The sequence below is a fragment of the Lepisosteus platostomus genome, chromosome 1 (assembly GCF_059453375.1).
Source record: "Lepisosteus platostomus isolate fLepPlt1 chromosome 1, fLepPlt1.hap1, whole genome shotgun sequence".
Lineage (NCBI taxonomy): Eukaryota > Metazoa > Chordata > Actinopteri > Semionotiformes > Lepisosteidae > Lepisosteus > Lepisosteus platostomus.
The window spans coordinates 42,230,813-42,251,250 of NC_142611.1; the positions used below are offsets into that span (position 1 = coordinate 42,230,813).

Genomic DNA, 20,438 nt, shown 5'->3' on the forward strand with positions numbered 1-20,438 from the left:
CTGACTCAAAACAGATGCGTGGCCCATGTGGCAGAATCGGTGAAGGCGCATGGCCGAGTGCAGGTTGAATTATGCAATCCAGGCCTCGTCAGTTCGCTCCTCAGCCTTGTCATTAGGCAACCTCCAGTCCAGGGCTGTGGCGCCCCTGACATTAAGATCTGAGGGGCTCAAAAGAAGGCAGATCAGAGGAGGGTTCCTACATTACCTCAGTCTTTTGTGTGTGAGGGTGAGGGGTTTGTACCTGTGAGCCAAGATGTGAAAAACACTGAATTAGTCATTCCAGAATCAGGTGGGTGTAACAGAAAAAACAACTGTGGGTAGACGTTTAAAAGGAATCTAAACATGAAACAAAAACTACTGATTCTTGGTAATATTATCTAAAAAAACTTCTTCGAAGTGTGTGCATTTTGAGATGCTTTGTTAAAACATTTTAATTCCCTTTTCTCATTGTTCTTGTAAAATCTAATCCACCATTAGGATCTAAATTATGCAGTGTTTCCTATCAAGTGGCAAAGTATCTTTATTAAAATACTCTGAGGAGTCATGTATCAGTTTTCAAGTTTTGTCTCTTATCTTACTACACCCCTTTAATTCTTGGACAGCATTTTCTACATGTAGTTCTGCAGATCAGGATGTTTTTGTCAAGACAGGACTCAGTTTGACAGATGTAGCATTTCAGTAAATAATTTATAGAGCATTTCTTTTGTGAGCGACCTCTATTGTAAATTGAGTAAGAGTGTGTTCCACCTTTTATTCAAGGCTAACAAAAAGTTCTTAGTTATGTAAACCTGAAGCAGCATTAAAGGAGAACTGCAACGCTATTTTTATTAATTCGGGGTTAGAAAGAATTGGCATTGATGAGTGCATTTCAAATCGCAATGAGTAAAATGTACACAGGAATGTGTAAATCATCCAATTTACCTCGGAAAAGTTCCAGGTATGTGCAGCACCATATTCTGCGATTCAGAACAAGGCAACCAGACTTCCGTTGATGTGAAGCGACCCTATTATATTGTAAACAGGCAGGCTTGTGAATACATCTCCACTATATAATATTGTTCTCAACTTCGAGATGGTTTTGCTGACAAATACAGCTTGTTAACTCAGCGTGCAGATCACGTTGGAATATTTCTTCAGTGAAACACCTGCTGCACCACCTGTGGGACAGTGTGTGCCGCTCATAAATCACATTACATTAGTCTAGTGAGCAGGAGTGGCCTCCTCGCACCACAGTTCTAACTTTGGCTCTTGCCTGTGGAGAGACCAGTGGTTTGTAACGGCTTGGCAACTGCTTGCACTGAGTTCACGATTTTGCCCTTAATTCGTAATATGTAAACTTTTGTGATACCATTAATTAATGTATTTTGTTACCGGGTGAAGTTCCCCTTTAAATCCCTAGTCTCCCAGTGAGAGATCAGATATCCTATAAATGAAACAATGGTTTCTGAAAAGAATTAGTTACGAATAGTATATTGCCCTTTTTTGAATAGTTATACGGAGGCAGGGGCTGTAAATCTGAAATCAAAAATATATGTAACGTACATAGGAACAAATCCTAAAACGTAACATTGGCAACATTCAGTTACTAGCCAGTTTGCATTCATGTTGTTTTGGACACCTTGTTGACTGAGGACCTTTTAGGATTTGGATTTTAGAAATTTAATTTTAATTGAAAAGTGCATTTGAACAATATCTTAATAAATCACACGATCCCATTTTCCCATATGTTTTATACTTAGTATTATATATCTGTGAATCCTGTCCTTTTAACTTATAGGTTAAATATTTATTTTTAAATGTTGGTATTAAGCAGAAGTTAAAACTTGTGATTGTAGGCATGCAGACAATTCAGTTTGTGATGAGTTTGGTTCCAGAAATCATTCTGTAAATCACAATTTCCAAAACTCAGGTTTCACTTTTAAACCTTAAGCACATTTGCTTTTCATACTTTGATGGTAGTGAGTTTCTGTCCTCTTCTATATACAGCGTAGCACACTTGAACATGTTTTGCAATATAATAAATAAACTCTATCCTGCAATAAAATGAAAAAAAATCATGGATTAAACAGACTCTGTAGAACAGCAGGATATATATATAAGGAAGTGCTATGCAGCTGGAAGTAATAAATATCCATAAAAACTAATTCAATTTCAACTGATTTTTTTATTTCCTGTGGTTTAAATTATGCATCCAGTGTAATGTAATCAGTGTCTGTAATTGAGGGCATTTTGCAAAACCTTCCTTTTAAAATGTGATGGAAAAATAATGATCGCAGTTTATGAAATTGAAATTATGAAAGTTTTGTCAATTTGCAAAGTGTTGTTTAATGTAGTACTGACCACAAGATGGCAGCAGAACAATTTAAACACAGGGGTTTGAACACTGCAAATGAGAGGAGACTATTCTAGCTAATTGGTCCATGGGTCTCATCCAGTCCTTTCTTGAAAGAGCCCAGGCTGTCAGCTTCAACGACATGACTGGGCAGCTTGTTTCAGACTCCCACAACCTTTAGTGTAAAGGGGTTTGTAAGACCTTTGCACTTTCAAAGTAAGTTATTAAATAAGTTAGTTATTAAGTTATTAAAGCTTATAATAATTCCTTACACTTACAATTACATTTCTGGACACTCCACTCAAAGTGCTTTATGGGTAATGGGGACTCCCCTCCACCATCACCAATGTGCAGCCCCCACCTGGATGATGCAATGCCAGAACACTCACCACACACCAGCTATTAGTAGGGAAGAGAACAGAGGGATGAAGCCAATTCAGAGAGAGGGATTATTAATGGACCATGATTGGTAAAGGTCAAGTGGAAACTTGGCCAGAATGCCTGGGTAACACTCCTGCTCTTTTCAGGAAACACAATGGGATTTTTAATGACCACATCACATGAAGTCAGGTTTTGTGTCTCATCTGAAGGACGGTGGCATTTTACAGTATAGTGTCTCCCTCACTTTATGGGGCCATTAGGACACACAGACCGCAGGGTGAGTGCCCCCTGCTGGCCCCACTAACAACTCTTCCAGCAGCAACCTTAATTTTTCCCAGGAGGTCTCCCATCCAGGTACTGACCAGGCTCACACCTGTTTAGCTTCAGTGGGTTGCCAGTTGTGAGTTGCAGGGTGATATGGCTGCTGTCTATTGTTGTAATTTTTTGGAATGTTTTGGAAGTTTGAATGTATTTCTTAACTGGAAGCAATTAATAAAATTTAACAACTGTTAACTCCTCGTCAGAACGCATCCATTATTAACTTCTGATTGAAGCTTAGAAATTGAGATTTTTCAATTTAAGCCCCTCAATTTCTATATATACTGTAACTGTCCAGGTCTTTGCAGTAACTTTTGATTTGGTCATTTTCATATTGTTATTCTTGGTTACGAGTTCAGTAAGTTATGATTTGAATTTTATTTTATATATACATTGAAAACTTTTAATATTTATTGGATTCCTAAAACTGATGTTTTTTAACTTGGTGTTTTGAAGGTAGTTTCCAGATCAGGAAAAAAAGTTTCACTGTTGTGCCCTGGGAGCCAGAATTGGATTACAGTCTTCTTTATTCTGTTAACCTTTGTCTCCGGTAACTGTTTTGTGTTTTTACAGAACTCTACAATATTTGTCTGGCACGAGCCAAAGAAAAATGGAAATCCCTGCCAGCATCTGTCCCAGAATCCGAAAATGGAGGTACTGTACTGATATTAATCAGGGTCTGAAAAATTTATCTGAAATATTAACCTACAGTCTGTCAGAAATATCTTTGTGGCATTGGCTTTTAGTTTTGTCAAGACAATCAGTAAAAAAAATCTTGCAGAAGTAAATATGCTTTATTTGATACAGTGCAGTGGTAAAGGGATTGTATCAATTTTCAATTCAAGAATATTTCAGTAGTGGCTTGTACTATGTTTATGATAATTCTAATGATAGTCAGAAATTGTAACATCAGCAATGTGTTTATAGGCTCAGTAAACAAGCTATGAATATATTTTTTATATATTTGACTGGATGATGGAATGTAACCTCTTGCTTGGTTTCAGACTAAATCTTAATGTGTTTTGTGTTTTAGATACTGCATCATCCTTAGCAGACAGAGAGGCAAGTCTGGAACTTATAAAATTGGACATATCCAGAACATTTCCTAATCTCTGTATTTTTCAACAGGTAAGAGACTGACTGCCCCTTCCTTTTCTTAAATTCATACAAAGTTGTTTTATAGATGTTTTTATATTATTATTGAAGGTTAAGTTCCAGGAGTTTTAATTTTAGATGATGGTCTTTTCAAATTGTTTTTTGGAATATAATGCTTTTTTTCTCATTTTTGAATTGTACTGTATACATTACTTAAGCAGTGATTATTCTTATTTTAACTCTGGTCTGAGTCTTTTCTTACAAAGGCACATTACAAACCCAATTAATCATCACCATTATCAGCTATTCTATAACTACTGCTACAGCAGCACCATAGCTTTTTTTGGCCCGGGGTATTTCCCAGTAGAACTATGTTTTTGTGAAGGAGGAGGTAAAATTAGCTTTGAAGAAGACTGTTTATTAGATGCATTAGAGTGGCATTTCTCAGCCTTTTCCATCCCACGACACACTTACAGTACATAAATATACATTATTTTGACACATCGCCCCCTCCACCCCCACACACATCATGGCCCCGAGCTAATATTAATGATGATATAAACAAAACCCATTTCAGTGTTTAATCTAAATTTGCCTCAAAATGGACAGTCACATTATCCTGCAAGAACTGATAAGCTCTTTCTTAGATACCATCAGATTGCACTGTTATTTGTGTCTCATGCCCTGACCAATCTTCTGTCTTGTGTATACATTGAATGTCCAACCCTGGTTACACCACAAAGATATAAAAGTATATGAAAAGTATTTTTTTTTTATTTTTCTTACGGAACTTGCCTGCCAAAGACCAAAATTACACTGCATGCTGTGGAGACACAGCACTTCTGTGGCACACCAGATGAGAAACACTGCCTTTAGGTCAGTGAAATTTCTCACTGGACTATGACAGTTATTTTTTTTACATTAAATAGTAGTCACTTTAGGAACCTCACTATTCATACAATTTGTAGAAAGGGTCTGTTAATTTTTTTGATAAAGGCAATGTTTTGTATCTGTCCCCTGACATGAAAATGATTTTTTGCTGTGAAAATGGTTTATAAAAAGTAGTGAGTGAGAGCTGATCTAGCAGCCAGCATTCTGAAAAGCATGTAAGCTGGCTCCCTTTTTTATCACTTCTGTTTTGCAGGGAGGTCCTTATCATGACATGCTGCACAGCATTCTGGGAGCATACACCTGCTACCGGCCTGATGTGGGATATGTAAGCATTTTGCATCGATGATTTATTTTGTAGAAATACTGTAATTGGGTGGCACAGTGGTTTGCATTGTTAACAATTTAACCAGTTAACGATTCCGGACCTGAGACGCTATCTGTGTGGCGTTTGTGTATTCTTCCCGTGTGTGCATGGGTTTCCTGGTTTCTTCTCGGTGCTCCGGTTTCCTACCACAGTCCAAAGATATGCTGGTAGGTGAATTGACTTCTGGAAAAACTGGCTCTGTTGTGAGTGTGCACAGGTCTGTGTCCTCCCTGTGATGGACTGAAGTCCCTGCCTTGTGCTGGTTGCTGGCTGTGATAGTCTCAGGCTCCTCCACGGCCCTGTATTAGATAAATGTTTAGAAAAGAGACGGATGGAAAGACTGTAACTTACTGTAGACGCTAGCTTCATATGACATCATGCTTCATCTGTGACATTCACATTCCCTTTTCATATGGTGACAGGCTCTCAGTGTTTGTAGTAAGGCTCTAACAGAAACGTAAACACAGCAAGCTAGTCCCCTAGTTTTAGCCTTGAAGTCCCACAGATGCTTGTTGGGAGTGTGCATAGTCCCAAGTTCAGGAGTGGCTGTAATGCTTTTTTCAAGAAGAGTAGCAGCTGCTTGGAGATACAAAGATATTAGTAATCCAGGGAAACACACTGTACAAATCTTTCTGTCCATTTTGTTTTCATAATTAGAAGAAGGAACTTTGTTCAGATAAACATTTAACATGCAATTACTGGAAGTTAATATACACGGCAACATAACCTTTAATTGTACAGGTTTCTTAGTAAGTGTGGAATTTAATCACACTTACTAAGAACGTTCAAGTAGGTAGCTGCATCAGAATGTGTAGGCTGCAAAGGACCAGGTAAAGATTTATTCCATGCTGAAAGGAAAATAAAAGGCACAACATTTCAGCACACACCTGAAGAAGGCTGCATAGCCAAAATGTTGTTTCATTTTTTTAAATTCAATTGCAATTCAAGCTTTATTGTCGCCTAGGGAAAATTTGTTTTACGGCACAGTCAAACACAACACAATGACAAATAAACATCACCAAAAGGGAAGAGAATACAGTAGTGTTACAGGAGATAAGAAATAAGGTAGTTACTTTTCATTGTTTAAGAGTGTAATTTCAGTGGGAATGAAAGATTTCCTGAGTCTGTTGGTTTTACACCTGGGGGCACAGAGGTTTCTCCCAGCTGGGAGAAGTGTGAATTCGCAGTGGAGGGGGTGAGAAACACACTCCATGATGCTTTTGGCTTTCTTAGTCACCCTCTGTAAAGGATAATTAAGTTGGTTTGATTATTCCCAATTATTTTGCCACTTATATTCACTAATTTACCCAGCCTATTACAATTACTGGTACTTATGTTATCTAGAGATCGAAGAAAAATGACAAACATCATTCTCCAGTCTCCTCAAAGTGTTGATCAGTGCTGTACGTGCGAATGGATTCACAGCCATGTAAAAACTATGGCTCATTTGGAGTCCAGATGTCGCCAGTCCAGGCCTGGGTTGTTACTGGCCGACTGTAGCTGCAGTTCAAGCAGGTGGAACAGAGCCACCAGGAACGGTTGGGCTTGTGCGTGTGAGCCAAGGTATGCTCTGCTGGGCACCTGTTAGGTTCTAATCAGAAGAAACTGAGCTGCAGGGACCATGGGGTTTCCCAGTCCTGAATAGTAAAGATGGCTCCAATAGGGCATGTTCTGTTCTCTCTTTGCCTTATGCTGTGATAGTTTGCAATTTCTACAGTAGTAACTATAAATAATAAAGATTTGACGATTTCATATTTTAAAAAATCTCAAATAAACCTTGGTACAGCAATACTTATTTTTTGACTGCTCTGTATAAACCCGGTCATAGTCATGTATAAGCGGCAGAGCAAACCAATAAAACGTTTCTCCTAACTTGACTCCTGATTTGAAATACAACTGTTAATCATTTCACTCACACAGGAGCATTTTCTTCATACTTTAACAGTTGGGCAGACAGTAAATAATTCCTGTTTTCTGTCAGACAGTATGAGTTATCTTTTGGAAATCTTCATTAGATAACTCTGCTGTGAATTGAGTGCCATATCTGTTACATCTAAGGATCCTACGTTTGATTACATGAAGTGTTACAGGTTTCAGAGTGGCAATTAGTTCCTTTTAGAGTCGTATATCTAAGGTACAGTAGCAATTTAATGAATGAAATTAAAGAGGTTTGTTCAACACAAAGAACCATTAAGATTGGATTGTATCACAGGTTGTATTTACAAGGTTAATAATTACACTAGATTCAGTCAAGGTTATAGTTTCACCACACACTACAGTAAGGTATAATACAGATTCTACTTTAGCCCTGCTCTGGAGTTGGTTTAAACACAGTGCATGAGATTTAAGAAAACCCCAAGCATGAGCAGGTTAATAATAATGATTTGGATAAAGAAGAAAATGGTATTGTCATTTTTATATATTTTTATTGTGTAGTGTAGTCCTATATATTAATGTCCTTCTTGTAGCAGTGATTGTTCCAAATACATATTTCTAATTAACCTTAAGCTTAACATAGTAGTTTTTGCTTAGATATTAAAATTGTTGCTATTCTTTGTGTCAAAATCTAATAAAAGCCTGCTTAACAACATCTTTTAGGGCTGGTTACATCAGTGTGAATTAAAATCAGTCCAATGATTAAACAGGATTAAATATACTTTCTAAATAGAAAAGAAGTACTTGTGCCCAGATGTAATTACAAATTTACCTTTCTGTTGTTAATTGAGGTCAGCTAAGTTACACCTAGAGTATATTCCTTAAAAAGGATGCAAAACACTTAATATAAGTTAATAACAATTAGATTAAATTATTAAATATAGTGTTCCTTTATCCACAGTTTACAAGTCATACCTTACATTTTTGTGGTCCAATTGTAACAGTGTTTAACATTTCCTAGACAGTAAACTGAGTTTGTTAAATGCACATTGATGTATCCAGCCCCAGAGTATTAGATAGCAAGCAGGGTTCTGTAAGATTGTGATAGTTGGTCTCATGACTTGTTATATTTTGATAGTTTAATGGTTTATTTTCAACATTTATATTGGGTGTTTAAAAAAATGGGATGATAATGTAATGGCTGCCTGTGTGCTTTCAGAAGGCTGTTGTCCTAATGCTTCTGTGAGATCTTTTAACCTCTATTAAATGGCAAAGTCAGAACTTATTTTGATTGTGAAAGAAGTTGTGAACAAGCAATCTTATTTTCTGACTTCCCTGCTCCTTCCACATTCATGCTTATCACTTCATCTTTTAGATACAGGCAAATTGGTCTCTAAAGAAAGCTTTTGTGTAAACATATATATATATAGATCGCCCATCCTCACCTCGGTGTTTTGAGAACGGACTGCAGATGAATTCAGCAGAAGGGGACTGTGGTCGGTGGCTTAGCACAAAAGATGCAGGTTTTCAAACCACAGCAGTGCTCGCGCTGGTTTACACTGTTTTTGAAGCAAACCTGCCCTTCTGTGAAGTTCTTTGTATTAGCCCTTAACTCTTTCTTTGTAAAAATATGTTATGTATATATGTTATGTATATTTTTGAGCATGATTTGTGGTTAAAATGCAACTTAAATTTTGCTTTAAAAGCAATTTGGATTTTTAATTGATGACTCCAAAATTAAACTCTTGATTAAACAGTGCATCAGTCTATACTGATCTTTCTACTTTGCAGCCTAGAAACCGCATTCCCCAGCGCTGTTCTCCTATGCCTCTCATTCTACAGCATTAGGTTGTTGACAGCTTCTATTATTGTTGTATTATTGCGTAGTTTCTTTTGCACATTAGATCTGTCAATTCTTTTAGCTTCCAAGTTGAAATTACACTGCACCCCTTTATGAAAAATTAATCAAGGCTAGGTTAAGTATTAATCAATCAATAAACTGTTTATAGTCATGTGTATAGGTATGTATAGGTTGCCTTGAATCAAGAAAACATTGCACTTAAAACTAGTCAAGATAACTAATTTATCAGGGTTTGATTAGAGCCGGATGAGGTTCAAACCTGAATGGACATTGTGTATAAACTTTAATACTCTAATCATGCGAAGCAAAATGGGAGATCAACAACTAGCAAAGTGAGGTGTTTAATTTTAAATGGCAACGTTTGAGAAGTTAAGCACTGGCTTTCACAAGTCAATTCTTCAACTTTTTAATTAATTGCCTAAATAAGTGCCTATTTTCTGTTTGCAGGTGCAGGGCATGTCTTTCATTGCGGCAGTGTTGATTCTCAACCTTGACACGGCTGATGCCTTCATCGCTTTTGCTAACCTGTTGAATAAGCCGTGCCAGATGGCCTTCTTTCGAGTGGATCACAGCCTTGTGAGTAATGTATTGTAGCAGCAAACGCTGGATTCTAAGATGATAGTTAAATGTGATGAATTCATACTCTACAAAGCATTAAAGGACATCTGCAACATAGTCTTCTCATGCGTGCTGTGACACAGGTAGATTGGAAGATACCTTAGAAAAAGTTCATTTGCTGTGGGCTTCAGTTTTCCCTAAAGCAGTCATTCAGATTTAATCTTAATCTTTCATACTTTCAGTTAAAGACTCCAAGTACCACCCCTGATCCAGCCAAAGCATCCAAGTACCACATACAAGTCATCATCTCATAGGAACTCCAGAAATTCTCAATGACCAACATGAGCGCGCGTGTGCGCACACACTCACACATACATATAATAAATATTATTATAATAAAAAACTTTATTTGATATAGCGCCTTTAAAGGTGGCTTCTCAAAGTGTTTTACAGAAAAAAAACAGTAACAACAACTAATAAAAAAGCACCATTTCAGTGAGAGGGGTGAGCCTGTTTAGTTGAGCAAAGGAGATGTGAATTAATTTTTCGAGCCTTGATACAATTCGCAACAGAGTCTAACAGATATTAAATCGTCAGGCATTTTCTTGACGGCAAAGGTCTCGCGGTGGATGTTGTAATGCGTGCATTAATTTCTGGAGCAACCTCTCTAATTCGTGCAACTACATCGTTATGTCGGCTTGTCGCTCTAGCACCGTCTGTACAAACTCCGACGCATTTTATCCAGTCGAGGCCATTCTCTTCGATAAATTAATTCAGAAGCTGAAATATGTGCTCTCCTGTAGTTCCTGTGGGTAGCGGCTTACAGAACAGAAAGTCCTCATGGGACATGCCCTCAAACTCGTATCTAACGTAAACGAGGAAATTGGCCAAATCGACTACAGACTCATCTAATTGCAGTGAAAAACATCTGCTCATCTTAACGCACTCTATCAGCGTACTTTTTATATCATCCTTCATTTCAATAATTCTATGAATGACTGTGTCTTTCAGGGGGGGACAGCAGGTCGAGCTGTTTAATAATAATAATAATAATAATTATAATAATTGCTTACACTTATATAGCGCTTTTCTGGACACTCCACTCAAAGCGCTTTACAGGTAATGGGGACTCCCCTCCACCACCACCAATGTGCAGCATCCACCTGGATGGTGCGACGGCAGCCATAGTGCGCCAGAACCCTCACATCAGCTATCAGTGGGGAGGAGAGCAGAGTAATGAAGCCAGTTCATAGATGGGGATGATTAGGAGGCCATGATTGGAAAGGGCCAATGGGAAATTTGGCCAGGACGCCGGGGTTACACTCTTTTCGAGAAATGCCCTGGGATTTTTAATAACCACAGAGAGTCAGGACCTCGGTTTTACGTCTCATCCGAAGGACGGCGCCTGTTTACAGTATAGTGTCCCCGTCACTATACTGGGGCATTAGGACCCACATGGACCGCAGGGTGAGTGCCCCCTGCTGGTCCCACTAACACCTCTTCCAGCAGCAACCTTAGTTTTTCCCAGGAGGTCTCCCATCCAGGTACTGACTAGGCTAACACCTGCTTAGCTTCAGTGGGTTACCAGTTGTGAGTTGCAGGGTGATATGGCTGCTGGCTATATATATATATTTAGCAGCTTTTTCTCCACACATAATATGTGTCAGCTCTTTTGCCAACGGTAAATAAGGTTCTTCAAAAATAGCGTGGCTTACCTGCTTTAGCGATCCGCAAGCTTGCATTTTTCCGCGTTTCCGTTTTTATTTCCGTATTTATTTAAAGTTTTTATTTCATGTGCATGGGAGCGAAACAGAGACGCTCTGTGTATTTTTCTCAAATTAACTTAGAACAGTTCTTAAATATTTTTCTGTTATCTATCACGCTTTCGTGTGCTCACAAGATTACCAGCGTTCGTAGCACGTATTTCTATGCATTCCTGTGTTTACAACGTTGACATTGTTCCAAAATCACGCACATTCTCCTTCCTCCCTATTTGCTGGAGATACAGTAGCTTTTTTAAATACAATTGGCCACTTGCGTCCGTAGAACGCATTCCTATAGAGTGGTTTAGAATTACAGAGTATATCTTGTGTCCACTGAAGTATTAGCGCGCACTGTATCGTAGTACTTAGGCTGTGTATTCGACACGTATTAAAATACAAAATATGAAAACCCGTCCCGGTTTTTTCAGAGCACACGACAGTTCCAGGGTCATTTGGCGTACCACCTGGCGGGACTCCGCGTACCACTGCCGGTACGCGTACCACAGTTTGAGAACCGCTGCACTAGACTGTTATCAGTTAAAAAAAAGTTTGAATCAAGAGATACTTATTACAGGGTTTGTATTGATAATATGTAAATACCAATTGTTGTATTTCACTACAACTATAATCTTACCATGTTTTACGATAGAATAAATTGTATATTCTACCAAGATCTGCACCCATTTTATACAAATAGCACCTGGTAATGTGTGAATACATATTATAGCTACCTATAAAATTAAAATTAATTTGCAACAAGCACGGATTCCTCTGAAATGTAAGATTTCTTCATCTTAAGATGAACCTATTTTTTCAAGCTAAATTCCCAGACATGTCTGCCTTGAAGCTTTGAGTGGCCTGGCTGTTTTTTGTTTTCTCAAGCAAATTCTACATATCCTTTTCCATCCTTTTTGGGAACAACAATCCTTTCTTGACCACGATTACTGATAAAAATGTAAAAATACTGCAAATCATTGACTCTTGTTAGATCTTTAACAAAGGACTTTAACCAGCAACAAATTTTGTCAGTTTTTTTATCACTCTAGTGATGTATTTAACAACTGGACAGTCTCTGAACATTTATTATTTGATTTTTATCTCTTCGTTTAAATTGTAGTAATAGAAACAGAAAATGTGTTTAAAATCTGTATCTTTGTAAGATATATTAAATGACATTGTAAATCGAGAACGTTAGCTGAATCAGTCTTGAATAGCAATTCAGGAAGCTAACTTATGTGTGTGTGAGCTTTGCCCCCCTGAAAAAGTCTGTGACACATTACCTTATAGAAACACTTGAATATAGAAATTGGCTGCTGTGGTTTATTCCCTCCAATTTATATTGACGTTGTATATCCCACAGACATCTGTTGGTTCACGACATTTCTTTTAAAGGACCACATGAGATACTCATACCGAAGTTGTCTGAGTTTTCTAATGATTGCCTTTCCTTTCTTTTATAGATGTTGACCTATTTTGCAGCATTTGAAGTGTTCTTTGAAGAAAATCTACCAAAGCTGTTTGCACACTTTAAGCAGAATAACTTAACCCCAGATATATATTTAATTGACTGGTAAGTATCACACGTGCCACCAAATTCCTGAGGTTTTTCTGGAAGTATTTTGCTTCTGAAAGTATGTTGAATTTCCAGAATTCACAAGAAATATCTTGTGTATTAAAAAGGAAACTGACCCCTTCATTTGCAAGATTGAAGATTTTTTGCTTGTTCATGCAGTAAGCCCTTCTAATGACCTGTAGCTAGATTAGTGACGTGTACTGTATGTGAACAGAAGGACTGTCATTCACTTGAGATTTAAAGAGGAACCTAGTTCAATTTACGGAGGATGGGAGTTCTGGTTGTACAGACATACGGACAGCAAAATGGGAGATATAACTGAATTGTTTAAATCGTCTAGAAAATTACTTTGAAGCTCCAGAGACGTATTGCTTTGATCATCACTTCAGCTTGTTTTGACTAATCATGTGAAAATTCCTTTCTAATAGTCATTTCTAATTTTCATTTCATTTTGTTTTTTTCTTCTGAAATGCCAAGTAACAGGAAGTGATAGCACAAAGTGGATTAATACTGCATCTGTGATTCACACCGTGGACTAAGGCTGTACTGAATTGTTTACTCTGCACAGCCTTTGAAGAAGCTAATTTGCAGAATACCTTTTAGATAACACACCAGATAAGAGGCCAAATAGAAAAAAAAAAGCCTCCAGCAAAATATACTGTATTATTATAATCACGATATTGCCAAGTACTCAAGATTGTTTTTTAATGCCATAGTACTCATTGGTGCGGACTTTACCAAACCTGTTTTTTAGTATGTGCTTAATACTTTGGAGTGTAAAAGAGAACAGTGGCATCAAAAGAAGCTTGTTTTAAATACTTAACATTGCCAAGAAATGGAACTGATGGTATTGACGTGCACCAGAGGTCTTGTGCTATGTTTGAGGTTTTAGTGGTGGTCAAAAGGTTTATAAAAGCAACCTGCACCCTCTTCCTGCCGGTATGGTTCATGTTTTTTATCTTCAGAGCAAAACCAGCATCCTCTCTTCACAGCAACAGCTGGGTGTAGTCCATAGGCAAGGTTTAATTGACTTAGAAGTTCTGATAAGTCTTGCCAATGGTTAAGGTCTCATTTACACAGAAATTAGTGCGATTTCATTTAAGTCCTTTACGAATTTGTTTTTGAAAAAGTATTTTGTTTACTGGCAAATAGTTTAGAATGTTGACCATATTTTATTTTTAAAAATTTATACAGGACTTTCCTTGACATATTTGTTGTGTGCTGTGTAATAGTAGTAGATAGAGGTACGAGTGGGGAAACTGCAACAGGCAGGAGGTGTAAAGGAACAAGCAGAGATTAAATCCACTCTAAAAAAGTTGAAAAGTTACAAAAACAGCTCTTTGGCAGCATTTCACACCAGTGTTAGGGGTTTACACCTGAAGAAAGCTCTACAGTCGATATGAGTAGTCAGCTGTCTTACTTCTCGGCTGATTGTATAACTACTTCAGGATGACGTCTTTAGGGAATACTGCACATGGAGGATTGAACTAGACCAGGAAGGGCAAAAGTGAGGACAGACTGAGAGTGGCGAAGTGAAACATGATGAAACCAGATGTCTGGCCTGATGTCTGTTGCTTTTCAGGCAGGATAGCAGTGTGCTATATAGTGATCTTATTTTTAAGACAAATGTAGTATAAAGATTGTTATGGTAGTTCCATTTGGATCTGATCCACACTTTTTGGGTTAGGACTGTTAGTTTTTCTGAAGGCTACTATTAATGTTAGTCTGTGTTTTGACATTGTGGACATAACTTGATGTTAAGTGCTCGGTATCTCGGTATCGGTATAATGCACCCTGTCTGAAAGCTGTGGATATAGTGAAACCTTTTCAGGGCAGGCTTGGAGTCCTGATTGCAAAATACCTGTGAGATAAAATGGATATTTGTGAGGAGGCTGCAGGGATCATCTTCTTGCATTTGTATCAGTGGTTGAGTAGGGATGGCACAGTGTTCAGTCAAATAAATGTAGTGGAAAGTGTTTTAGTTCAACTGTTGCTATAACAGTGAAGGATCGCCCTTGGCCTCATTAAATGTGATAAATAACACTTCGTCTGTTAATTAGTTTAATAATATACAATCTTGTCAACATTGTCATTGGTTTAATTTCTTTTTTATCTGCTATTAATATCACAATATATTCTATTAAGAGTAGAGTGTGACAAAATGCAGTAATATCTCTGCTAAAGATGTTTTTCAGAGCTTTCTGTTGAGCCCATCAATTAGCTTTTACAAATGCAAACGTTTGTCTGAGGTGTTAAGAAAATGGTCTGAACGAAGTCTGTTAAACACTGCGGTGCCTTTTGATCATGTCTTTGTAAGCGTTACTGGGATACTGAGGCAAGGGTCCTGCTCTTGTGTCCATGCAGGATTTTCACGTTGTACAGCAAGTCCTTGCCTCTGGACCTGGCTTGCCGTGTCTGGGACGTTTTCTGCCGTGATGGGGACGAGTTTCTCTTTCGCACGGCTTTGGGCATCTTGAAGCTTTACGAGGACATTCTTACCAAAATGGACTTTATCCACAATGCCCAGTTCCTTACCAAGCTGCCAGAGGACATCTCACCAGATGAACTGTTTATAGCCATCGCTTCCATTCAGATGCAAAGCAGGAATAAGAAGTGGACTCAGGTAGGTATAGACCAAGGAGTTTGAAAGTTAGAACATGCTGTCCTACATGATTTAAAATGAGCAATAAAGTATTCCATGCCATTGCTAACCTTTTCTTGCTTTGGAAAATTAGTGCTTATATGTTTTTATGATATTGAAACTGTGCAATTAGTTTTTTATTTCACATTCCTGAGATTAATCAAGTTTTGGTCTTCCAAAGACATTGGATAGAGAAAGGGATTAATTCAGGGTTCTTCTTTGGCTCTAGGTGCTAGAACAAAAATGCAGTTTCACACTTTCAAAAACAAACAAACTTGCCTTTTGAACACCTAAAGTAATGCCGTCTAAAAATGTCATTGTATCTCAGAATCTTATAATTTTGTTATACTGTATGTTGAATAAAAATAGTAAATATAGAAATAAACATTAAATATGTATTAACCATTGTAAAACAGGTTACAGATTATTGCAATTGTTAAATTCTTACTCTTGCTTTCTGTGTACAAGGATCTGTTAAGGCTGAAAATGATTTTTTTTTCCTGCAGCGTTTAGTGGCCTGTTAAAATCTTAATTTGGCTTCGCTATTTGCCTTTGCATCAAATACCTCTCAGTATTCTTTCGAAAACCTCTCACTCTGTCATTTTGTATTTCATTATTATTGGCCGATTTGCAGTTGCATGCTTGTACAGTATATTGACGAGGCCCTTTAATCTCACGGTTTATTGCAGTCCAGAATTGAACAGAACAAATCTGTTATTGTAAACCATAGATTGGCTGTTTTTGTTTTCGCCTCACACCCATTCTGGGATTTTAGTCCAGTTGTGAGAAGGAGTACGCCACTGTAAGGACATCATTCAGAAAGATTAATGGCTTAGCACTGCATATCCACAGTATGTGTCAGACTTCATTCGTTTTCATTATTTTGTTTCAGGTACTTCAGGCGTTGCAGAAGGACTACCGTGAGCAGGAGCGAGGAAGTCCTGTATTAAAGCGCTGAGGTTCAAAAAAAGACATTAAAATGAGGAACAACTTGCTGAAACGTAGAGAAGGCTCTGACACTGGATCCTAATGTATTGTAAAGCTTAAAGAATCTCATCTGGAGAACTTATTATGTAGTCTTCACACTGGACTTGGCCTTAACCTGTGTATATTTTACCAAGAACTTAAGCCTTAAACCTTCTTTACCTTGTCCAGTTACAACATCTGGAGTACAGGTGTTTAAGAAATGTCAGAATGTAAACCTTCCATCTTTTAATCAAGTTTTATACTGAAAATGATGCGAATTCCAAAATGAACTTCCTTTCCTTTGGGCATTTTTCCTTTTTTGTTGTCTGTTGACTGTGGTTTGAAATGTTTGTTACATTTGATTTTGTCGGCATACATTATTCATTGAAGGGCCAAGGGAATGGTTACAAACAGGTGAGAGGTAAGAGTTTAAATTAGCAAGGCATTTAGGTGTTTGTACATTTGTTCACGTTGCTCAAGGTACTGTAGTTGGCAGTCCAATTACTGGAATAAGTGGTGACAATTCAGTTTTTGTCTGGGTGTTGTAAGAAACACTGAGGAAAAAGAAAATCAAGTTTTTTTGCCGTGTGATTCAAGTTCCTTTTCAGACTCAGAGCTTGAAGTGCTTGAAATTGCGGATGAAGTTTTAAACCCAAAGTGGTACGTAGAGAATAAGCAATGTAAAAACTAATTTAGAGTAAGTGCTTCTGTAAAGCATGTGTGCTGCCTCTTTTTTGCACGGTTAACTTTTCATGTGACGTTTTTCATTCTAAATGTTATTTCCATATTTCTTTTCAACTTTACATGCTGTAATTCATTGTTGCTTTTATACGTCTGAATGTGTTTGATTAACTCATTATTTATGTGCTGAGGTACTTTTCAGTGTGGCAGTTATTAGCTTCTGAAAAAATGTACAATTTTCTATGTATAGTATGATCTGTGTTAATGTTGAATGTTGCTTTAAATTTACTGACATTCTTTTTGTACATAAGGGTGCAGTCAGAAACTTTGAAACCTGTCGACTGAGTCTGCTTCACCAAATGTCTTTTTTTGCTACTGATCTGATTTTGATGTGCAATAGAAAAGAGGTGAGGTGCAGTTGTTTTATGAGAATTGTGATTAATGCCTTATTATAACTCATCTTTCATTCGTGTTTTGAATCTTGGGGCACATATTTGTGGCTTTTCCGCTCAGTGTTATTCTTATCTATTCAGTGTACACAATGTTTTCTGTTTCGTTATGGACTAATCAAGTCAGAATCCAAAGTAAACAAGAACAAGTAGCGTTTTTCCTCTGTTGCAAATTTTCAGAAGTGAACCTTCAATTAGTGTGTTTCTTAGGACTCGATAGACCACATATGAATGCTTAGTTGCTGTTTACAGGAATTGTTTTATTTCAAACCCAACTTAATGTCTGATCAGGTATAAACAAAACCCGACACCTTTCTTTAAGATTTTGAACTATAAGACTATGGCTCTGAGACATACGATGTAGAATTGTTCCTTCTACTAAAGGCTGTGCTTTCCATATATGAATATTTAAATTTCATTCCGAAAAATTGGAACATTTGCATCCTTATACTGAACTATATATCAGTACAACAGAATTCAGATTTAACCCCATTGATAGAGGATTGGTTTCAGGGAACACTGTATGTGCAGGTTGCCTGAGCCAAATGGAAATATTTCAACTACATCACACTGTCATAATGTTTTTCTTAAAGTTTTTAAGCCATACATGGTAGTCTGGTTAATATAATAATTACATCCTGAATTTGGTAGAACTTTAGATGGTATGCTCAGTAGAAGAACACAATTTAATCAACGAATCATTTGAGATGTAACCTAGAAATATATCGGTACAGGAGAGGTAGGTGTATTTATATTCAGTAATGTACTGGCATTTAACACTAGGCCCACAGACTTGTATTTCTGTGGTGAAGGTGCCTTTCCTATATGAAATGTCGTGGTGGCTTTTTGGTGACCAGAGTTAATTTTTCCTCTTCCTGTCTGTATTTTTCAGTGTGTTGCCCTGCATTTTACTTCAAAAGCTTTTGACCCATGTTGGTTATCATCAAGTGCGATTCTCGTCTTGTTTGCGAATGGTCTGGCATTCCCAAATGTAGTTTTTAAAGTGACTTATTTGTGTGCCGTCCCTCAGTTGGCTGAATTTCCATCGTCCCTTTATTGTGCACTTTACAAACAACACTTGCAAATGGAAGAGCTGCGCGTACTGGTGTGCCACACAGCCGTCATCTTCAAGTGCGAGGAGGAAGTAACCTTTGTGCAGACATTTTCGGAAGCTTTTCAAACTTAATATCATGCTGCTTTTCGCGGAAAAAAAATAACACTTTCCTGTTGCATTGTGTTAAAGAGAAGGTCCCTTTTAACAGCTGTCCAAACATGTTTATTCCATGTTGGATTCAGAATGAAAAAACTACCTTTTGCTTTCCATGGCGTACTTCTGTTTTTTAAATTCTGGAAACTGACTCGGTCTATTCACAGAGGTGTGCTTTCCTGCACACTGTGGTGTAGTTCCCACTCTTTTCCCCACACGTGTGGTTTTTCCTTACACTGGATACTCAGTGTGTGTAATATACACTCCTTAGTACTTCTGTGATTCAGAAAAATATATTGCAATAATGAGCTTTGTGTAGGTTTTTACAGTCTTTTATGTCTTCTTCATCTCTCACAGGTGTTGGTTGGTTACTTTAAGTAATCCACAAGTCTGGGAAATTTGTGATGAACACAGATTTCTCATGCAGGCTTGAGTGAGCTTTCTCTGCTTGTGTGGACATCATGAAAGCGCCAATAATTGAAATCTTTGTCATTTCATTACGAAATTAAGGGCCCTAAGTTTGAGTGCTGTTATTTCAGTTACAAATATGTAAATGTAATGCCCTGTACACAGCTAAGAGTTAATTGAGAATTGAATGTGTGCACCTATATTCCAGGTTGAACAGTGCAGAATTCTGTAAGTTGCCTTGAAGTGTAAGCATTTCAACATTTTTCATAGAATTTGCAGTCTTAAGACTTCTGGTATTTATAATGTCACGTCAGTTGGATATGTGTGAATGTTTTATTCAGTTAAAATGTCCATGCTCATAATTATTCTTCTACACTAATATAGAAAACCAACAGCCTGTTACTCCTTCTGTCTTCACTGATAAAGTTCAGGATATACTGTAGTTTGTTTCCAACCAAGATAAAACATTCCTTTGTGTGCACATTGAAATTTTTTGTCTGTTTTTTAGAAGACTGCAAAAAGTTAAGTTTTTTTTTTTCCACTTAAATCATGAGTGATGGAAAATGTTAATTTTATATTATTTCTTTTCTGTGTGTTAATATACAAATTCTAAAAGATGGTCTGTATGGCTGTGCTGGATAATGCAATTCCATCAGAGAAACCATGTTTTAAAAACATTTTAAATGTTCTTTCCTTCATTTTAATGTATAAATATACCAAATATCCAAGGGACCTACATTTAGTTCATTTTGGAGAACTGGAAAAGAAACTGGAACTGTCTTTCACTTGAAGTGTATATATTGTTTTATTAAATAAAGCCCTGTAAATAAACCATTGGGTTCATTTACTGTATATGACTGTAGTTTCTGCTTTTTGAGTTTTTGTGTCTTCTTAGATTTTCAGAAGGAGGTGATGGACTAATGTAAGAGCATGAACATGAACTGAAAAACATGGCAATTTTTGTTACTGTGTGGTAACTTTACAGATGAGTTGTTATACCCGTAACACATGAGTAATATCCTTTTTAAGGCTATGTTATGTGAATGTTACAAAAGGGATATGCTATTTTAAGATT

The 20,438-nt window shown here is 37.3% G+C and overlaps 1 protein-coding gene across 3 annotated transcripts in view; it reads left to right on the forward strand.

Moving 5' to 3' along the window:
- tbc1d14 (TBC1 domain family, member 14) overlaps nucleotides 1–20,215 on the forward strand; it is a 67,029-nt gene extending 46,814 nt beyond the window's left edge. For all 3 annotated transcript variants that reach the window (XM_088629190.1, XM_088629181.1, XM_088629171.1), the window contains 7 exons: nucleotides 3,605–3,685; nucleotides 4,065–4,159; nucleotides 5,271–5,342; nucleotides 9,565–9,693; nucleotides 12,899–13,008; nucleotides 15,376–15,634; nucleotides 16,545–20,215. In XM_088629190.1, coding sequence (XP_088485316.1) covers nucleotides 3,605–3,685; nucleotides 4,065–4,159; nucleotides 5,271–5,342; nucleotides 9,565–9,693; nucleotides 12,899–13,008; nucleotides 15,376–15,634; nucleotides 16,545–16,610 — 812 coding nt within the window. In that variant the 3' untranslated portion in view covers nucleotides 16,611–20,215. The remainder of the gene's footprint in view (nucleotides 1–3,604; nucleotides 3,686–4,064; nucleotides 4,160–5,270; nucleotides 5,343–9,564; nucleotides 9,694–12,898; nucleotides 13,009–15,375; nucleotides 15,635–16,544) is intronic.
- The last annotated feature ends 223 nt before the right edge of the window (nucleotides 20,216–20,438 follow it).